Source organism: Rhinatrema bivittatum, chromosome 2 (assembly GCF_901001135.1).
Source record: "Rhinatrema bivittatum chromosome 2, aRhiBiv1.1, whole genome shotgun sequence".
Lineage (NCBI taxonomy): Eukaryota > Metazoa > Chordata > Amphibia > Gymnophiona > Rhinatrematidae > Rhinatrema > Rhinatrema bivittatum.
Genome location: NC_042616.1, coordinates 348,618,656 through 348,641,267, shown reverse-complemented (window position 1 = coordinate 348,641,267; position 22,612 = coordinate 348,618,656). Strand labels below are relative to the sequence as shown.

Here is a 22,612-nt window from a genome sequence, read left to right as displayed (position 1 = left end):
ATAAGAAAGAGAAACAATGGGAATAATTTACATGTGCTGGACTCACGTCTGGATGAGGGATAGCATATTGCCCCTGAATTGCAAATGCCTGAAAAACGACAAGCAAAGACCAAAGTTGCATTTCTCTTGGTAACCAGGAAACAAATAATCGACTTCTATGTGATTAATCATATACGCCTTTTATAGAACAATTTGCATTGGATTTTACATTTCATTCTGAAACTTTAAAATTATTTTACCAAAAAACCCTCTGTTATAGCCCAGGCTCCATGTACCTAAAAGAAAACTGGATTTTCACATGTCTATTTTTTTTAAAAGATGTCAGGAGAGAGCAGATAGTTGATTCTTATGTCTGGACAGTATGCACTTTAAAACAACTGACTTTAAAAAACATATTTTCATAAATATGGGCCAACTGCCATTTAATCTGGTATATTTTATTTATATTACACTTTTCAGGCATCTCAAAGCAGATTATATTCAGGTACTGTAGGTATTTCCCTATCCCCAGAGGGCTTATAATCTAACAGGTGAATTTTCAAAGGAGCTACGCATGTAAACGTAGCATAGCATTATAGCAGTTTTCAAAAGTCATTAACCCACATTAAATGCACTTAATATGCTTAAATCCGATGGATAATTCAACAGCATATATTGTAGCAACTTTCAAAAGCCACTTAACTTGGGTAACGTGCATTCCCACACGTAAAACCCAATTTTAAGCAGGCCTTAAGTTTGTACCTGAGGCAATGGAGGGAGACGTGACTTGCCCAAGGTTTCAAAGGAGCAGCAATGGGATTTGAACTCCAGCCTTCAGCCCACTGCTCTAACCACTGGGCTACACCACCACTGGCCAGGAGCAGCTACAATAATGTTGAAATGGAGTTCAAGGATAACATTTGCAAGCAGGGCTAAAACTTATTCTGATTAGAGTTTCACAGAGGTCTGTCTTGTTATGCTATGGCTTTTATGATATTGTTCAGTGCTTTGAGGCACCCATGGGAAGGCATTTTGTAAAGAAAAGTTTGATTGATTACTGTTTTAATATATGTATCAATGATTAGAGGAGAGCACAATCTGTAATGTTGCCATTTTTGCAGATGACACCAAACTCCATCATATTGTAAATACTCAGCAGGGCCTACTCATTTTTCTCAAAAGATTTAGATATAGGCAAACGATTAGACAATTGGCAGATGAAAATTAGGAGCTAGTCAAAAAATAGTGGTAATTAATGTTTTGCAACTAAAGGTGAGTTTATCACAAAAACATTATTGCCCTATCCACAGGGAGGTAAATATTCAAAGCATGTTCAAGGAGGACTTATGTGGCTATATCGCAGCTGCTGAATATGCTTAGCTGTGTAAGTCCCTTATGTGACTAAAAAGGTAGCTGTAGAAAAAGTAGGCTTATATTGGGTGGATCAGAGTGGAGCAAGTTAGCCGTACAACCTACATGGCTAACTGCTGATATTCAGACATAGCAATATAAGTTGTACGGCTAAACTACATGTACCATAGAGCAGGTCTAACCTTAGCCAATTAGTCTTATATGGCTAAGTGTTCACTTATACGTGTATATTCAATGGCATAAACGTGCCACTGAATATATATGTTCGGCGGTGCGAGCTTGTCTCGCACCGCCGAGGGTAACCAGGGTCAAGGCGCGCGGCGGCGGACGTGATGGGGGGAGGGGTGGAGGAAGCACATGGGGGGGGGTGGGTGGAGAAGTGGTTGAGGCAGTGAATGGAGGCACAGCGATTCGAATCGCTGCGCACCCATTGGTGGGGGGCTCCTCTGCCTGCCGGGACGAAGCAAATGGTTTGCTAGACGGACCCGGAGGGCAGAGGAGCAAGGTGCGAGGGTTCAGCGTTGTGGTCTAATTGTAGTATTTATTTATTTTATTTGGTTTTTTTTTTGTATACCGACATTCAGCCATAGCCATCACATCGGTTCACATACAACAATAATGATAAACAGTTACAATGTGAAGAATACAAATAATGGTGTTATATAAAATAATGGAGAGAATTAAAGTGGAAAGAAAAAATGTAAAAGAATAAAAGTAGAGTAAAAATTAATATATAATTAAATTAATCATGTTGGAAAAGCTTTCAAATTCTTCTTAAAAGTTAGAGTAGAAGTTTCCAGTCTTAAATCAATAGGAAGGGAGTTCCATAATGTCGGAGCAGCAATTGAAAAAGCACGTTGTTTTGTTGAGGTAAGACGGGATATCTTAGTAGATGGTATTTCGAGGAGACCAGTGTTGGAGGATCGTAAGGATCACCTTGAGATTTAGAAAAATATTGTTGTATCCATCCAGTTTGTCTGTTATTATAAATATTTTGTGAATGAGAGACATAGGGCCTCATTTTCCAAGCCACTCGCACATGATAAGGATCCTTTCGCACATGAAAAGTCCCTTATCGCGTGCGATACCAGGATGGGGGCGGAGTCGGGGCGGAGTCGGCCCCGGAAGAGGAGGAGTCGGGGCGTCACCGGGGCCGACTCTGCGCCGACGCAGCAGACAGTGAAAAGGTAAGTGCCTTTTCGCGGCAGCTTTCGCTCCAAATAGCTACACCTCCTATGGTGGCGCTATTGGGTGCGAAACCAAAATGGCGCCGGTGGCCCGAGAGCGGGAGATCGGTCCCCGCGCCCCCACTGGACCACCAGGTAATCGTTTAAAGTTTTGGGGGGGGTTCGGGAGGGTGGGGGAAGGTAAGTGGTTAATTTTAAAGGGTCGGGCCTCACAAAAAAAAAAAATAACGATGTGAATCGGAACCAATTCCGATTCACATCACCCACTTCACCCACGATAAGATTTCCCCCCCCCCTCTAGCCACTTCACCCACGATAAGATTTTCCCCCCCTCTAGCCCTCTAGCACACGATTCACATCTCTATTATATCCTCCTTTTTCCTGATGGTTATTCCTCTCTTTATGAAGCCCAGCATCCTTTTGGCCTTGTCCTGTTGCTTCATTGCCTTCAGTTACCAGACATTTATCACCCCTAGATCCATCTCTTGGTCCGTGCATATTCATTTTTCACCCCTCATCACATACAGCTCTTTTGGATTACTGCACCTCAGATGCATGATTCTGTACTTCTTGGCATTGAATCCCAACTGCCATATCCTTGATCACTCTTCAAGCTTTCTTAATTCACTTTTTATTCTCTGTACTCTTTCAGGAATGTCTACTCTGTTGCAGATCTTAGAATCATCTGCAAAAAGACAAACTTTCCCTTCTAACCCCTCCACAATGTTGCTGAAAAAGATATTGAACAAAATTGTTCCCAAAACTGATCCTTAAGGCATTCAATACTTTTCTCTCTTCAAAGGAGGTTCCATGTACCATTACATGCCATCTCCTGCCAGTCAACCAATATGTAATCCACTCCACCACCTTGGTACCCACTCCCACACTTCTTTTATTCATGAGCCTCCTAAGTGGGACTGTATCAAAATCTTTGTTGAAATTCAAGTAAATCACATTGAGTGCTCTTCCTTGATTCAATTCTCTAGTCACGCAATCAAAAAAATCAATCAGATTTGTCCAAAGGGACCTTCCCCTGGGTCCAGCAACCCTTAATTTTCCCACTACAAAGGTAAGGCTAACTGGCCTGTAGTTTCCAGCTTCCTCTCTGCTACCATCATTATTATGTAGGACCACAATTGCTCTCCTTCAATTTTGTGAACATTCCCATTTCCAGGGATCTACTGAACAGATCTTTCATTGGACCTGCCAGCACATCTCTGAACTTCCTTAGTATTCTGGGATGTACCCAGTTTTCTTAGCTTTTCTCATATGTTCTCTTCTGTAAATGGGGTTGCGTCTACCATCTATGCTCTAGACAACCAGCGACAGTCCTCTTCCACAGTCTTCTTTAGTGAATACTGAACTGAAGTATTTGTTTAATATTTTTTCTATTTCTTCATCTTTCTCCACACATTGCTCCTTGCCTCCATTCAATTTTACTATACCACCTTGGGCCTTCCTTTTTTTCTTTATTTCAAAGATATTTTATCATCTCATTTTGCTTTCTTTAGCAATCCTTTCTTCTGCTTGACCTTTTGCTTTCCTGATTTCCTTCCTCATCTCCTTCAGCTTCACCAGAAATTCTTCCCTGTTTTCAGAGTCATTTCTACTTCATGATTGTGGTTCTTTTTCCTTTAATTTTTCAGTCATGTCCTTTTGAGAATGGTTTCTTTTTCCTCTTACTTTTGTTTACTTTTCTAACATTGATTTGTTGCCTTTGTAATAGCTCCTTTTAATTTGGCCCACTGTTGTTCCACTTTACCCATCTTCTCCCAGTTTTCTAGTTCCTCCTCAAGGTATGTTGTCTCCACTTTACCAAAGTCTGTATTTTTGAAATCCAAAACTTGGATCTTTATATGACGTCTTTCTATCCTGGCTGCTACATCGAACAATACTGTCTGATGATCAGGTGAGCACCTACCTAGAGACATTATCCCAATTTGTGAACAAAAGGTCGAGTATCACTCACTCGTTTATGGGTTCCATCACCATTTGTTTGGGCAGAGCCCCATGAAGGGCATCCACTGTCTCTCTACTTTTTGCAGATTCTGCAATAGAGCAACTCCAATCCACATCTGGCAAACTAAAATCTACAATGAGTAACACTTCTTCCTTCTTTTCCTGCAGGAGGCGAGGCGCGAGGCGGCAGCATAACTCAGGAAGAGTCAGAGCAGGGAGAAATTGAACGCGCGACGCGGGCACAGAGTCAGAGCAGGAATTTCTCCCTGCGAGAACCGGGATCCCTGCAAGTAAGTAAGTTTATGCACTGCTTTAGTCCCCTTCCCCCCCCCCCCGCATGCCCCTGGGTGATAGTCAAAACAAAAACAGTTTAGAATGGTTGAGAAAGCGGGAAGGGGTTGTGGATTAGGTATCAGAAGAATTTCTCCCTGCTCTGACTCTGTGCCCGCGTCGCACGTTCGATTTCTCCCTCCTCTGACTCTTCCTGAGTTATGCTGCTGCCTCGCGCGATGAGAGACCTCTGTCTGATGTGCCCTGCCTGAGCTCTCTGTGCTGCACATGTGCAGTAGAGCTGCTCTCTACTGCGCATTTGCGGCACGTTGGTCAAGCTTTGTTTATCTAGTTAGATTGTAAAATCTTTGACAAGAGGTTAATTTTCAAACAACATTTGGACAGATAACATAATAAGAACAGAGAACATAACATAAGCTATCTCATACTGGGTCAGACCATGGGTCCATCAAGCCCAGTATCCTGTTTCCAACAGTGGCCAATCCAAGTCACAAGTACCTGGCAAGTACCCAAACATTAATTATCCGTCTAAATGGATTACTCCAGTATATTGAGTGCTTATCCAGCTAAACTCTAGTTAGTAACTAATTACCCTGCCAGAATTTAGCTGGATAAGTCGGAGGCGTTCTGGGGAGGAGCAGAGGTAACTTATGCAGCTAAGCAACTGGCTAACTTTAATATAACTGGGTATATTCAGTGGCGCGACTATGATGCTGAATGTATCCTGCTAGTTAGCTGGATATGTTTATCTGGCTAACTAGCTGAGCTGCTCAGCAGCTGCATTTTGCCCCCATAATGACTAACCCAGAGATGGAGCTGAATTGCTACTCAGAATTTTTAAATTGTTTTTCAAAGTGTCCCTAATTTGTGATAAATTTACTGATGAATTGGCTGTACAATCTACTTTGACATCAAAAGATATAGAAGGATGGGATTGTTTCTTAGAAATAATAGTTAAATTATACAGCTAACTGCAAAAGTGAACCTTGCCTCATGTCCCATAAATCTTTGTGAAACTGTACTACTAAAATCAATCTGTATAGTTATTTCAGTGGTTACTGCAGACACAATCTGTCTTTATTAGAAGGTTGTTTATCGCTGCCACTAAAACAGGCTTCAGTTACACTGATTTTGAAGAAACCTTTTTTAGACCTTTTAATATTAGCAAATTATTGCCTAGTATCATCGCTGCCATTTTTGGCCAAAGTGACCATCTTGCTGAGTTCTCATTGTTAGATCCAATTCATTTCAGATACAGGAAGAACTGTAGTACAGAAATATTATTGCTCTCGAGTGTAGATACAGTAGGATGAGTATTCGATTAAGGGCTGAAATATGTCATTGTCACGCTTGACATACCAGTGACATCTGATACTATTACTCATGAAAGTAAGCTGTTGGCAGGGTTGGGGTTGAATTATAGATTTTATGCAATTGGCTTTCAATTTTTATGTACCAATAATGTCATCATGGAAAAATATGTTCAAGATGGTTTCAGTCCGCTTGTCAGTGGTAAAGTGCTGGTTAAGCTATAATAGGCTGGCACTGAACCTTAGTAAAACAGAGATTATGATCCTGAGTTGAACTTCTTCATTGAATTTTCAGACATCTTTTGTATTTGAAGAGCAAACGTTACCAACTGTTAGACAAGTACAGAACTTAGGCATAATTTTGGACCCTGGCTTGTCAATGCAGCAAAGGATTAGAAATGTGGTAAAGACCTCTTTCTACAAACTCCAGATGTTTCAACATTTGAAACCATTTTTAAATGAGGGGTGTTTTCATACAGTCCTACAAACACTGATTCTATTTGGTTTAGATTATTGCAATGGACTGTATATGGGCTTGCCAATGAGCTCAGTTAGGGAGTTGCAAATCATTCTGAATTCAGCAGCTTGTATTCTGCCTGGTGTGAGTATTAGAGAGCATATTATCCCTGTCCTATATAGATTGCATTGGTTGCCAGTGTTCTGGAGGATCAGATATAAGGTAGTGACATCAGTTCATAACTTGCTGAGCATAGATTCTTCAATATGGGTTTGTGATACGCTACTAGTTTACCAGCCCTCCCGAGCACTGTAATTAACTTGGCATGGGTTGTTAGAGGTTCCATCCCCTCGATTAGCTCATTTGATTGAAACACATGAAAAACCATTTTCAGTTGCTGGTCCAATATTTTGAATGTGCCTCGTGATCATTTGAGAACAATTACATGCCCAGGGTCATTTAAAAAGCAGTTGAAAAGCTTTCTTTTTACATCCGTGTTTTAAAAAACAGAGGATTAAGACATAGGCTATGAATATTCTCACGAGCTGAAGCAAGGGGGAGTTAAGTTCAGAGTATAGATCTATAGTAGGTTCAAGTTTATTTCCATTATTGTAATGCGTGGTGTGGCTATAAGGTTTAAGAATGTAAGATTGTGACCAATCTTGATGCTTGAGAAAGACACGCTAGAAATTATCTACTAGAAGATAATTGAAGCTTGACCGACGTGCCGCAAATACGCAGTAGAGAGCAGCTCTACCGCGCATGCACGGGCGAGCACTTCGGCCAGAGCTTGCCCATAACAAAAATGGCGCTGGGAGGAGCGGTGGCGGTGAGAAGCGGCGGCAAGGAGCAGTGGCAGCGGCGGCAAGGAGCAGTAGCGGCGGAGCGGCAAGGCGCAAGAGTGGCGTGCGCGCGAGGGAGGGAGGGACCTCCCTCGGAGATCTTCCGTTTGTGCCATCCGGAGGGGGAGTGACTGAGGGGAGGAGGGAGTGACTGAGGGAAGGCGGGGAGGAGGGAGTGAATGAGGGGAGGGGGAGAGGGGAGAGAGTGACTGAGGGAGAAGGGAGTGACTGGGGGAGGAGGGAGTAGGGGAGAATAGAGGGTGAGGGGAGAATGAGGTGGGAGGGAGGAGAATGAGGGGGAGGGGAAAGGAAATGGACCGAAAATTTTTTTTTAATGTAGCCCGTTGTTACGGGCTTAATGGCTAGTTTTAAATAAAGAAATATATTCATTTAAAAAACTATATTACTGTTCTGTTATGGATCTAAGATAAATGCATGCATCTCTTTGAGCATTATGGCCTTTTACCTACTTTTCTTTTAAGCTATGCGGGTGCTTTTAATTTATCAGCCTCCTCCTGTAAACAGCCAGCAGCTCCAGGATATGGTTATGTTAATTAATGAATGTTCCCTACGCAGTTCTCATTTTATTTTGTTGGATGCAAATGTACCTGATGGTGCTTTAGAGTCCCCATTCTTTCAAGCCATGTCTGATCTTCTGTTATCTCAATGGGTCAAGCAATCAACTCCTAAAGATGGCCATATACTGGATTTAATTTTTACATCATAATCCATTCACCTACAGCTTCATTCTTGTCCGTTTTTTTCATTTACTTGAACAGATCATGTTTTAATCACTTTTCACTTATGTCATGTAGTTCCATATGTTCTGTCCTCCAGGATCAAGATGCCTGTCCACCCAATCAATGACCTTGATATAGGTAAGTTAGAACAAGCTCTTATGCCATCTAACTTCTCTAACTTTTCATAAGGTTATCAGATTTGTATGTAGAACAATAAACTGAGGCGCTAGATACTGTTTCTCCCAGTCATAATTACGCATGTCTAACATCCCACCTCTGGTGCTATATGATTCTCCCACATCTCGGTGGCTAAGGTGGCAATTACTGTGAATGTGTTTCAGATATTAATTGGAGGCATCACCACTACACCATAAAGGGAGGAGTAAACGAAATAAAAATTCTCCTTTCAGCCAGGTCTTCCTTTTAGGGCTCAGAACTCACCCAGATAGTTTCTCAGGGGTAGAGAGGAAAGAAGGAATTTAGAATACAATTTAGATTAAATCAAAAGATGATCACTTCTTAGAGTGGGTGACAAAGTAAAAAAAAAAAACCCCTTTAATTAGTGTCACGTTTATATTTCAATAGCAAGTTTTAGCATGACACTCTCATTAAGCAAACAGTAAATAATACAATCTTTTCTAATATTTGTTATAGGTTTTCCCTAAATTGTTACCCAGAAATGGTTCTGTTTAAGACCCCAGTCAGATAAATATTCACAATTGATATCATAGCATATGCAGATGATATTCAGATTTTATTCCCAATAGAAAATGGTTTAGACTCAACTTTTAAATTAGTAGATATGTACCAAAAAATTATTAGACAATTGTTAACTGAAATGAAATTAATTTTAAATTTAGACAAATCTGTTTTTATGATTTTAGACCAGAAAAATGTTAATGTAGAAAAGAAAGTGGTGACTCTCAATGACATTAGTAGACTCAACTAGGAATTTAGGCATAATCATGGACTATGAATTAAATTTTAGAGTACACATCTCTAAGAAAGTTAAAGAAGGTTTTTATAAATTGATGATATTAAAACGCTTGAAGCCATTACTTTCACACAAAAACTTTAGATCAGTACTCCAAACTTTGATAAAAACTGGTCTAGATTACTGCAACTCTACATGCTAGGACTCCCAAAAGCGACACTGTGCCCTTTACAGGTTCTGCGAAACACTGCAGCTCGTATTCTTTCAAATACTAGGAGAAGGGATCACATCACTCCAGTCTTAAAGGATTTACATTGGTTGCCAGTTGAAAGCAGAATAATGCATAAAACATTATGCATTATCCATAAAATACTGTACGATGATATGTCTGCATGGTTAAACTCTACAATAAAATTACATATTCCCCAGCGCAACCTCAGGTCAGCTAATAAAGCCCTTCTGACAGAACCTACAGTAAGGTCCGCGCATTTGAGCGAAGTAAGGGACCGAGCGATCTCTATCACAGGCCTGTCCCTCTGGAACAAATTGCCACAAGAATTACGGTTACAACAGAATATGAAGAGATTTAGACAAGATCTAAAAACTTGGATTTTTAAACAGGCATTTGAAACCGTCACTGAGGTATAGGCCAGGTCTTTTTTTGTTCCATGCTCTCCTTTTAGTCTGTTTTTATCTGCTTTTAATATTAATTTTAGTCTCTATTTAGGAGTTTTATGAATCTTATTTTTAAATATATTATGATGTACTTGTATTTATTTTTTCCTTTATTGATGTCGTTTTAAACCATATATTGTAAACCGTAGAGACAGAACTTGTTTCTGTGCAACGGTATATAAAAATTGTATAAATAAAAATATAAAAATTGTATTTTATTAATTTCTAGCTTTACTAAATGTTAGCCATAAATGTTGTTAAATAATTTGATTCTTTGTGGATATATATTCTTTTTCAGAAATCCCAGAATGAATGAAGAAGATTCAAGAGGTAATTATGAACTCTCTTTTGTTGGTTTAATTATCTTTGCTCTATAAACTCTTTTTCTTTTCCCTCTTTCTCTTTCTGTCTTTACTCTTTATACTTCTGTTCTTTCTATTAACAGTATCCTCTTTATTAAGGACACCCTTAAATGTAGGCACAATATCTCTGTGTTCTCTCTTTATTTCTGGCTTTCTCAGTTGCTATATAGTCCCTTTGTGAAGGTGTCTAATGGTAACTTGTTTGTGTTTGTGCATGCACATCTTTGTTCTGTTGTCCTGCTCACTGTGGATTTCTTCACCTCACTGCTGTGGCTTGTGAATGCAGTTAGAGAACTTGTAGCTGGCAACCATGGCTTGAGTGGTCAGAGAGTGCTATCTGGTGCACAGATCCTGGAAGCAGCCATCTCCTTCCAGGTCTTTGGCTTTAGCCAATAAAAATGTGACCTAACTTTTAACTAAAGAAATAGTTAAACACTGTCTAGCATAGACCCTATGATCTTCCACAAGATGTACTAATATCTTGCTATTATGTGCACTGGCTAAGATGGACTGAAGTACTCTTAGTGACAAATACAATAATTAGTAATTTCCTGCTAATATGTTACACAGGAAAAGCAGAGTTGCTTACCTGTAACAGGTGTTCTCCCAGGGCAGCAGGATGTTAGTCCTCACAGATGGGTGACATCATCAGATGGAGCCCTGTCACAGAATACTTTTGTCAAAGTTTCTAGAACTTTGACTGGCACATTGGGCATGCCCAGCATGCCATTAACCCTGTGGCCACACGGGGTCCCCCTTCAGTCTCGTTTGTAGCAAAAAATACGAGTGAAAAATAAAATAACAAACCGTAGGCGAACCCAACTCCACGGGGTGGTGGGAGGGTTTCATGAGGACTAACACCCTGCTGTCCTGGGAGAACACTGTTACAGGTAAGCAACTCTGCTTTCTCCCAGGACAAGCAGGATGGTAGTCCTCACAGATGGGTGAATAGCGAGCTACAGGCTGCATGATAACATCGTAAACCAACCAGTACCCAAAAATGTGCATCAGGCACAACAGGGGTGCTGTTGGTGATGAAGGGCAGCCTGAAAATTCACAGTGGGCCGTAGGTAGGAAGAGTTGGATTGTTAAACTGGAAACAAATTACACAGTACAGACTAGCCAAAGATGCTGTCCTGCCTGCCAGTTTTGTCCAGGCAGTAATGAGCTGCGAAGGTATGGAGAGAGCTCCAAGTTGCAGCTCTGCAGATGTCAGCAATGGGTATTGAACAGAAGTGTGCTACTGACGTTGCCATTGCCCTGACTGAATGTGCTTTAACACGTCCCTCTAGCGGAAGGCCTGCTTGCTGGTAGCAGAACGAAATACAGTCAGTTAACCAGCTGTCCAGGGTCTGCTTGCCCACCGGAATTCCGTCTATTCCTGTTAAAAGAGACAAAGAGTTGGGTGGACTGCATATGGGCTGCAGTGCGGTCTAAATAAAATGCAAGCGCATGTTTACAGCCCAAGGAGTGAAGAGTCTGCTCACCTAGGTGTGAGTGAGGCCTCGGAAAAAAGGTGGGCAATATTATGAATTGATTCAAGTTGAAATCAGTAACTACCTTTGGCAAGAATTTAGGGTGAGTACAGAGCACTACCCGGTTGTGGAGAAATCTTGGGTAAGGTGGGTAAGTTACTAGTGCCTGGAGCTCACTGACTCTGCGAGCTGATGTTATTGCTACTAGAAAAATAACTTTCCAAGTGAGATGTCAGAGCTCGCAGGAATGCAGGGGCTCCAATGGAGACAGCATGAGACGTCCTAGCACAACATTGAGGTCCCAGGCCGCAATTGGGGGACGGAGTAGGGGCTTCAGCTGTAGTAAACCTCTCATATAGCGCCCTCAAGGGGTTGTGCCGAGATTGGGGCATCCCCTATACCTTTATGGTAAACGGCTATGGCACTTAGATGTACCTGGATGGAGGAAGTCTGTAGGCCAGACTCCGAGAGGTGCCAGAGGTAGTCCAGGAACCTTGGCGTGGGGCAGGAGAAGGGATCTAGACCTTTTGGCGTGCACCACAAGGAGAACCTCTTCCATTTTGATCAGTAAGATTTCCGAGTAGAAGGCTTTCGTGAAGCTACAAGGACCTGGGAGTTATCAGTGGAAAGGTCCAGGGATTGTAAAATCAACCTTTCAACATCAGGCTGTCAGAGACAGTGACTGGAGGTTCGAATGACGAAATGCACCCTGGTTCTGCGTTATGAGAGTTGGCGCCGTGCCCAGGCAAAGAAGCTGCTGGACAGAGAGGTCGTGTAGAATGGGAAACCAAACTTGTCGAGGGCCAATATGGGGCTATGAGGATCATTGTGCCCCGGTCCTGACGTAACTTCTCGAGAGTCTTGCTGATGAGTGGACTAGGAGGGTACGAATATAGCAGACCCGTGCTCCATGAGCGGTGTCTTGCGGCTGCGGTGCAGAGAGCAGAATCGGTCCACTTTGCAGTTGTGAAAGGACGCAAAGAGGTCAATGTCTGGCTGACTCCACTGATGGAAAATTCTGTTTGCTACAGTGGGATTTAGGGACCATTTGTTGGGATGAAAGGTCTGGATGAGACGGTCTGCTATCACATTCTTTGTGCCCGCCAGGTAGATGGCTCGTAGTAGCATGGAATGCGATAGAGCCCAGGCCCAGATCTGCGCTGCCACCTGGCAGAGCAGGTAAGACCCTGTGACCCCTTGCTTGTTGAGATACCACATCGCTACCTGGTTGTCTGTTTGAATAAGGATTACCTTGTTGGATAGGAAATCCTGGAATGTGAATAGGGCATACCATATTGCCCGGAGCTCCAGAAAATTGATCTGGTGGTCCACTTCTGCTCTGGTCCAGACTCCTTGTGTTTGCAGTCCAAGGAGTCTGGACCCAGCCTAAGTTGCAGGCATCCCTGTTGAACGTCATTTGTGGTTCTGGTGGCTGGAAGGGTAGTCCTTTGCGTAAATTGGACTCCCGCGTCCACCAAGCCAGGGATTGATGAAGCTGGCTGGTTACCTAGGCGACCTGTGAAAGGTATTGAGTGGCTTGGGACCACTGGGATTTTAGGGTCCATTGCGTTATCCTCCTGGCAAGACGAGCCATTGGGATGACGTGGTCTGTGGATGCCATGTGTCCCAATAAGGTTAGCAGCAAACGAGCCGATGCTGTCTGACGATGTTGGATTGTCTTAGCCATGTTGGCAGTGTCTTCGTGTGGTCCTCGGGGAGGGCCACTATGGCCATGGTGGTGTTTTTTTTTTTTTTAATTATCTATTTTCAAAATTTTCACAAATTACATCATGAAACATCTTAAGGAAATGCGGTACATATTCTGGAATACAGCATATAATGTAGTACAACATTCTATTCTATTTCAGGAAAAACAATTACCTTCCATATACATTCCTAAATATAAGAATTTGGGGCAATAAGTAAAATGAACGAAATAGACATATATTACTAAACATACATTTATAGGAATTAGGTAGTTGAGCAACCACTTCAATTTAGCCGGTTACACTGCAGTTGTTTCAACGGAGTGGCTTACCAGAAAATCCCTCAACTGATTAGGGTCGAAGAAAACATAATTATTCCCTTGGTAACTTATGCAACATTTACATGGAAATTTTAATACATATCGGGCACCTAGATTAAGTACCCTCTGTTTCATAACGAGGAATTCCTTCCTATGTTGCTGGGTAATTTTAACTATATCGGGGTAAATCCATAGTTTTGCACCATGGAACAGAGCTGTTCTATTCCTGAAAAACCTTTTCAAAATAAAGTTACGGTCTGATAGGAAAGCAAATGAGATTAACAAAACTTTTCTTTCTTTGACCTCTGTCTCAATGGATAATTCCAGTATATCATAGCTGGTATATTATCTTGTACTTCCTGAGGGGCACCTTGGGGCATATAATATGCTCTAGTGCATACCGGAAATGCAGTTTCAGGAATTTTTAAAATATCTTTCATGTTTTAAATAAGTCAATTGGAGAGATCAATCTCAACAATGGGAAGTTAATTACTCTCAGATTTAACATTCTAGAACTGTTTTCCAGTTTCTCTAATCTTCTTCCCATGGCACTTTCTGATTTAACAAAGTTCTGTTGCAAGGACTCCATTTTCTTGAAATTTTCTTCCTGATCCTTTATCTTTTTTTCCATAGTCCCAATCTTAGTGGCATTTCCTTGAGTTTTCATTTCTACTTCAGACATCGAGTGGGCAATTGATTTTAAAGCAATATCTATTGCCTTTAGGGCATACCACACTTTCCCAAGGGTCACATCCTCTGGTTTTCCAATATTAATTTCTAGTTCAGGGGTTTCTTTGATTGACTCACCCCTCTCCTGCAGTGCTGCCGGTTTGATGATTTTCGAAGATCTATCCACAATACGGGACCTCCACTCTCCTCCGGTGCCCGTCTCTGATATCGCAACAGCTTCATCCCTCTGGGGGGTGGGCATACTCGCTCCTTCCACTCACAGGTCCACCGAAGGAGGCTCCTCCGGCGCAAGATTCAATACGCCTTGGGCCTCCTCAGGCACAGAATCAGCTGTGCTCCTCGGGCGCACCGGCCTAACCGGCTCGCCAGGGTTTAGCGTCACATCCGGGGTCAGGGGGGAGTCCGCTCGTTCTTCAGGCTCCACACCAGCGACCAGCCCACTTGGCGTCCCAATTGCTCCCGCTAGGAAGCCTTCGATCAACGGCTGGTAAGGGTCTGTACTCGGGGAACTCGTAGCGATCCCCCGGACCTTCCCCTTACGTTTCGTATGGGGCATTTTTTATTCAAATTCAACCAAGAAGGAAAAACGCCGCGGAGCTCACTTCCTAGCATCCTACCTGGCGGCCATCTTGCCCCGCATGGTGGTGTTTAGGCATGCTCTGATGAAAGAGAGCTGGCGTGATGGAGTCAGATGGGATTTGGGATAATTTATCAGAAACCCCGTCTGGAGCAGCTGATTGGAAAGATGGAGGGAGTGAAGTGCTCCTTCCCTGGATGAACTTCTGAGAAGCCAATCATCCAGATATGGGTAGACGTGGACACTTTCTCGTCTCAATTGTGCTGCCATGACTGCCAGACACTTGGGGTGCTGAGGCAAGGCCGAAAGGCAGTACTCTGTACTGAACGTATTTGTGTCCCACTACGAATCGCAGGTATTTGCGATGAGAAGGGAATATTGCTATATGGGCGTAAGCATCCTGAAGATCTAGAGAGCAGAGCCAATCTCCTTGCTGCAGAAGTGGAAGCATGATGCCCAAGGAAACCATCCTGAACCGCTCCTTGCGTAGGTGCAGAGGTCCATGATAGGACGTATGCCACCGGTTTTTTTTTTTGGGATTAGAAAGTATCGAGAATAGAACCCACTTCCTCACTGCATCCGGGGAACTGGTTCTACAGCTATGGACTGAAGTAGGATAGAGAGTTCTGCCTCGAGGAGCACTGTGTGATCACTCAGGCTCCATGCCGGGATGGGTGGGGAGTCTGGGGGCACAGTAAGGAAGTTGAGATGGTAACCGTGGGTTACGATAGTCAGTACCCATCAGTCGGTGGTGACTGAGTGCTATTTGGTGGCAAAGTGGCACAGGCAGCTTCCCACCAGTAAATTGGGTGAGGGGTGCAAGGGATGGTGACTTCTGCTTTCTAGATACGAGTCAAAACCCCGCTGCAGGACCAGTCTGGGGGGCTGGCTGTGTTCTAGCTGTTCTGTGCTGACGAGTTTGGCCTCTATGAGAGGGCCGGGCTGTCCAAGCACGGGATGGAGGAGAGTAGTACCTGCGTGGCCTATAGGTTAGTTTCCTGGTATCCATTCTCATGCCTCTTCGGGCTGTAGTAGGGGTATTTGAAGTGACAGTGGACAGTTGGCGCCATTTTTCATGATGATCCTTGAGCCGCGCTGCTGCCTCCTGGATCTTATCACAAATAAATTATCCCCTGTGCAGGGATGATCAGCCAATTTGTCCTGCACCTCTGGGCGGAGGTCAGAAGCTTTAAGCCAAGCCCAGCGTCTGGCACTAATTCCAGCCGCAGAAACTCTAGATTGTGTTTCAAAAGCATCTTATGCTGCCCTGACCTCAAGCCTTCCTGGAATTGTTCAGGCAGGGTTTCAGAGAATTCCTGGACTTGCTTCCAGAGATTTCTATCGTATTGGGTCATATAAAGCTGACAGGCCGCTATACAGGCCGTTAGCATTGACCCTTGAAACACCCTGTGGCCTAAGGCGTCCAATGCCTTTTGTTCTTTTCCAGGAGGGGCAGAGGAGTGAGGACGGGCCCTTTTGGCTTTTTTCTGAGCCGATTCTACCACCACAGATTGGTGGGGCAATTGGCTTTTCTGAAAACCTGGGCTTTGCTGCACAAGGTATGTGGCATCAGTTTTCCTATTAACTGGAGGCACAGTTCCTGGGTGCTCCCAGAGGCAATGTAAGAGGTCTAAAAGAACCTCATGTACCGATACTGCCATACGTTCTTTTGGAGTGTCCACAAATTGTAGGATTTCCAGCATTTTATGCCTGGAATCTTCCTCCATCTCCAATTGGAATGGAATAGTTTCAGACATTTGTTTAATGAAACTAGCGAAGGAGAGATCTTCTGGAGGAGAACGGCATCTTTCCTTAGGGTGTAGGCTCAGAAAGATGTTCTTCAGAAGTCTGTGAGGAGTGTTCGGAGGAAGCGTCATCCCATGGGTCATAGGGAGGCTCCCCTTCACCCACGGGGCCTCCAGAAGGAGGAAGAAAGCCAAATCAAAGAGGATGGGAAGGTGGCGCCGATGGAGGTACCGGTATCTAAGCCAGCAGTGTTGGCATCGATGGACTGAGGATCCTGGCATCGGCTCCGGCATTGGTAGCTTTTTAGGGGATGAGCCCAAATCTTCTACCTCCGAAGACACCAGTATCGGTATAGGAGTTGGGGTAGGGATCGGTGGTTGGCTCAGTGGCAAGGTACCCGATGGAGCGGGTATTGATGGCAAGGCACAGATGAGGGTGTCTAAACGCTTGATGAGTGGAGCCAGAATCAAAGGCACCAGTTTTGGCGGAGGTATGGGAGTCAGCACCAGTGGCGACTGGAAGCCACGAAGAGCATTTAGCACTGCCTCTTGGACCATCCGGTCCAATTCCTCCCAAAAAGGTGTCGTGGGTGGCACGGCACTTGGGGTAGGAGGCAGGCTAGGCTTCGCTGGAGCGTTCACAGGGGTCTCTGGCAGTTCGGTGCCTGGCACCGATACCAGTGGGGGAAAGCCTTAGGGTCCCGGTTCCAGAAGAGGATGGGGGCTCTTCTCCCTGGGCCCTCTTTGAAGGTGGCTCTGTGGATACCGATGCTGCTTTGATGACCATGGTGGTGGCAGACAGCGATTCTCGTCAATGGCGATGTATCCCTCGGTGCTCGGCCCAGTCCTTCTCCGGCGTTGAGGTCGACGATGTTTTAGAGTGGGTTGACGTCGGTGATGAATGGTCACCCGCTCCTGCGTCCTTATGAGGTGTCGATGGCTTACTTTGACTCGGCACGGTCTTACCTGAGGTCAATGGAGACACCTGCTTGGAGGCAAACAAGTGTTCCATCTTTTCTAGTCGGGTGCGCTGGCCGCTTTGAAGACTGATGCCGATATGCTCGGCTTCGGTTTTCATAACTGGCCTGCTGCAGTAATGAAAACCAACACCGACAAACTCGGTGTCGGTTTTCATAACCGGCTGACTGCAGTTATGAAAACCGGCGCCGATTTTATCGGCATCGGTGTTCATAACCGGCAGACCGTCGTTAACCGCGGGGTCGTGTTAGCCATGCGACGCCCTAATTTGCGTATTGCATGGCGCCCTCCTTGTAGTGCCCGCTTTCCGCGAATAATTTTGCATCGGCCCCACTGACTGGATTCTAACCGACAATCCTGCATTGCAGATGACATCAGCGCAGATAGTCCAAGGATGAGCTTTTGAGAAATTTTTTAATACACTTGTTCTTGATGGGTGTAGTAAGTTATAGGAATGAATGTTTGGTAATTTTAGAACTTTATTAGAAACTTAACTATGATCTGATTCTGCCAGCCTTCTCGTAGCACTCTCCTTAATTCTGACTCACAAAATGTTGAGGCTAGCTCATTTGCATACACGCTGACATCATTTTTCAGCAGCTCTGTCACAAAATAGTCTGCTGTTTGAAATCCCAAACTGCCTCAGAGAGTTTAATTGACTGACGTCCAATTTGTTTCTTAAAAATTTGATTTTAGGACCAAGAAAATGTTTCTCAATTAATTATTTTGGGCAGTTTAAAGTGATTTACAGTTTTTCTCAGCTCCAAACACCCATATTTCCAAGCTAAAATTGAATTAATGGACATTATTTTTCCTGACTTTTGCAGAGCTATGCGAGATCGCAGAAAAAAATTCTTAGCTATTCGTCAGGAGGTGAACAAGTAAGGAAGTCCCAGACGTGAATCAATGCCTTTCTAGGGCAACACGAGTGACCGCAATATTGCTGCTGCTTAAATTAAGTGCCTCCGCCTGCTGGGACTCACACGGGTGATATAGCCCTGCCTCCCCTGTCACTCACATCGGCTGGAAGCCTAAAACAATGCCAGCTCTCTCTTTTTTTACAGCTGCGAGGCAGGGAACCTCGTGGCTGCTCAAAAACAGATGTTTCCCATCTTCCCTGCACCCTGGCCTCTCTCTTTTCTTCCTGCAGCATGATGCTGCCAATGAATGCACCAATGCTATTAAAAGCAATGCAGCTTTTTTCCTACCTCCTGCCTATGCAGCCAGCATGTAAGGAGCCATGACATTTTTATCAGATGGCCTTCCTTACTGCCAGGACCACAACGGCCTCTGACAGCCAGCAACCACCACACCTAGGATGTTTCAGCATGGGCTATTACAGCCCTGTATCCCCCATTTCTATAACAGCATTCCTCTCCAGGAACTCCAGATCAGTTTTATTTTTAATAATAATAAAATAATTTATGCCCCACCCCATTTTATTAACCCCAGAGTTCACACATGCAAAACTAATAATGCCGCCCTCTGTTACCATACCAAATTGAAAACTTTAATAAAGCAGATTCGCCATCTAGAAAAGAAATGGCATAAGAGTAAATTAACTGATGATGAGATCAAAATGAAATGCCATATCAAGCACTATTTGTTGGCAATGATGCAAGCCAAAACAAGACCACTATATATAAAATTACTTGTTAATGCAGAGAACAGGCCTCAGCAGATTTTCAAACTTGTCTCTAGCATTTCTGGCTTTAACTTTTCACAATCGTCTTGTTCTGAAAATCTAACAGCAGATATGTTTGCCTCGGTTTTTGACACTAAATTTTGTAATATTAGGGCCAAACTTTTATCCAGTCCCAATAATCTTCTTCTTCTCAAACTCTTGCTGTACCTCATCTCTACCCAAGGAGACAATATCAATAAGCAGGTTATCAGCTTTCAATAAAGTTTTCCATGAATTCCTCTTTTAAGTTTGTCAGGAATCCTGACCATTTTATTCTCTTTTCTAGCAGACATTACTAATTCCAGTTTAGATCTTGGTGTCTTGCCTCAGTCCCTCAAGACAGCTATTGTTAGGCCAGTACTCAGGAAGCACCATTTAAATCCTGAAATTCCTGATAACTATCGCCTGATTTCCCATCTACACTTGCTTTCCAAGATCATTGAGAAAGTTGTTCATTCACAGTTTTTTTTTTTTAGACAGTACTTTTGTTATGCATCTTAAACAATCTGGTTATCAGAAAAGCCACAGCACTGAAACTGCACTTACAATACTGATCAATGAAATCAGTTTATTTCTGGATAAGGGAAAATCATTTTTGTTAGAATGTCTAGACATGAGTTTAGCATTTGACACTGTTGACCATCAGCTATTAATCAATCTTCTACATGAAATAGGAAGTCTTGATTGATCTGTAAGCTTGTTTAAATTATTCTTGTAGTCTAGATCTTACTTCGTTGCATGGAACTCCACCAGATCAACTCCCATTTCTCTTTACTATGATGTCCATCAAGGACTGAGTCTCTCTTTAATACTATTTAACCTGTATCTTGCACCATTAGCCATACTTATACAAAGTCTTAGATTCACTGGTTATCTTTATTCGGACGTTATCTAGATTATTGTCAGCTATGATTCTGTATTCCCATCTTCTTTGTTTAAGTTCAATAATTGTTTCACTAAAGTGGCCAATTGATTAAAGCTTTCCAAACTTAAGGTCAATCCCAATAAGTTGGGTGATATGGTTTTCCAGGAAATGCATATCCACTCAACTTCCCACACCTTTTATAGCCGACATTCCCATTCAAATCAAAGATGATATAACTACTCTCAGTGTCAAGATTGATCCAGCACTGACTTTCTCCAAACATATCTCACATATGTCACAAAGTTCATATTTTTTTCTGCGTTTCATTCATTGACTTAGAACTTTTTTGGACTCTGCTGATCTTAAATCTCTGACCTATGCTTTAATCCTATTACACTTTGATTACTGTAATACTTTATTCCATGGATTTTTCTCTACACAGTTTAGGAAACTACAAACAATTCAAAAGATGGCAGGTAAATTAATTTTTGTGAAAGCAAAATTTGATAACATTACCCTTCTTCAAGACCTGCATTGGCTAAATATAGTTTTGTGGCATCCAATTTGAAATTGGGTGCTTAACATATAAGGCCCTTTATTGGTGCACCCTCTCTTATTTGTCTAACATTATTGTTCCTTACCACTCTGGGTGACATTTGCATTCTTCCCAACATTAATTATTAGTTCTATCTTCCCCTAGGGACATTAGGTTGGAAAGAACTAGGAAATTATGTTTCTCTTATTTGGCACCAAACTTATGGAACTATTTTCCTCTGATCAGGTGCATTAAGAAATATTATTTTAAGTTCAAGAAGGCCTTGAAGATCTTCCTGTTTCTGCAGTCTTTTCAACCCAACAGGATTCCCTTTGGAGTTTTATGGTTTTTCTAGTATTTTTTCAGAATTTGGCGAATTTATGTAGGGATACTTTCTTAGTATTTACTGATTTCAGAATCAGGACAGCTTGCTGCATCTTTTTGTTGTAATTTCTTATGCCCATTTTATTATTTATGTTTTTATTTGGCGCTGTTTTAATTCATTATATTGGTTTGTTTTATTCTTTTCCTTTAGAATTATTGAGGTCAATATTCAAAATTAAACATTTTAATGGCTACCTTGGAGTTAGTTTGATAACTTGTGAGTTATCCATCTAAATGACTTTGAATATTGACCTCGTTTTGTTTAGTTTAATCTGCATCATATTATTATTTTATTTATTTACTTGGTTTATAGATTGACTGTTAGTATGCAAGTTTTTTTTATTGTGCATCAAATTGATTTACTAATGTAAGATTTGCATTTTTAAAATTTATATTTCTGGGAATCTCAAACTTTAAAACTTCTTTAAAATCCTCAAAGTTCCCAATTTGGGTTAATCTATTAATTTGGTATGAAATTAGATGGCTTATGAGAAAGAGCATAAAATTATATTATGCATGTTTGTAATTGAACAAACACATCTTTTGTCTATTTCATATACCACTGAAACAAGTTTTGGTAAATCTGCCACATTGATAAAAATGGATTAAAAATGCAACGATGTGACTTATATGTGTGTCATGCTGTCTAACAGCTGTCATTGTGCATGTTTAGCTCACTCAAGTCACTTATCTCACAGGTCTTATGGTGACAGTTGTAAATGGTAGGTCACAAATGGCAGCTATACCTATTAGCTTTTAGAGCAGTTCCTCTCAGGTACAGTACATATATTATTTGTTAGAGTACACATGCGCTGCATCATTTCACTAATATGCATGGAGAGCTAAAGTTACTGACAAAAGAGTTAACCTGCACTTGTGTTCCCTTGAGCCTTTTCACTAATAAGTGTCTGCATTTGATGTGTTCCAAATTATACTATACCAGGGGAAGGAAAGGAAAGGTGAAAGGCAGTACTAACGGGTGCTGGTTGTGGCTGGGCCAGGACGGTGTGGTTTCCTGCTGAGGCCAATATGGTGTCTGCTCGGACTTGACCTCCAGCAAAAATAATAGGCGCAGAGGCAGGCTTCGGACGGTAAGGAATGGTGGCACCTTTGGGTGGGGACTGAGAAGAGAAAAAAAAAAAAAAGCACCAAACAAATGAGAGCAGAACATGCAAATCATTTACCTTCCATAGAATGTAGATTATTGTACAAGGGATCAAATATTCCAGCATATAGCAGCACCACTTAGAAAGATAAACTGCAAGATGACTACTTTGGGTTTATTTTAACAGTGGATTTCACTCTCAGGCAGTTCAAAACAGTACTCGTAGTCAGAATTACAGCTGAGGACATCAGGAGTCATTTTTAAAGCTTTATACTACGATCTGTTATTACTAAACTGCAAGATGAAATTTCAAGGGGGATAACATTAATTAGATGTCCCTTTTCAAAGGGTTGGTTGGAATCTACAGGTATATAATAATATGTTCCACATCATTGTGTTCAGTTGTCTGAAAATGCACGCATACTTTCACAATGTGTGTAT

The 22,612-nt window shown here is 42.3% G+C and overlaps 1 protein-coding gene across 13 annotated transcripts in view; it reads right to left on the bottom strand.

Annotated features, from left to right (window-relative positions):
- LOC115084679 (poly(rC)-binding protein 3-like) overlaps positions 1 to 22,612 on the bottom strand; it is a 1,201,673-nt gene that overhangs the window by 62,647 nt on the left and 1,116,414 nt on the right. For all 13 annotated transcript variants that reach the window (XM_029589869.1, XM_029589872.1, XM_029589868.1 and 10 more), the window contains 2 exons: positions 22,044 to 22,187; positions 47 to 88 (listed from right to left, as the gene is read on the bottom strand). In XM_029589869.1, coding sequence (XP_029445729.1) covers positions 47 to 88; positions 22,044 to 22,187 — 186 coding nt within the window. The remainder of the gene's footprint in view (positions 1 to 46; positions 89 to 22,043; positions 22,188 to 22,612) is intronic.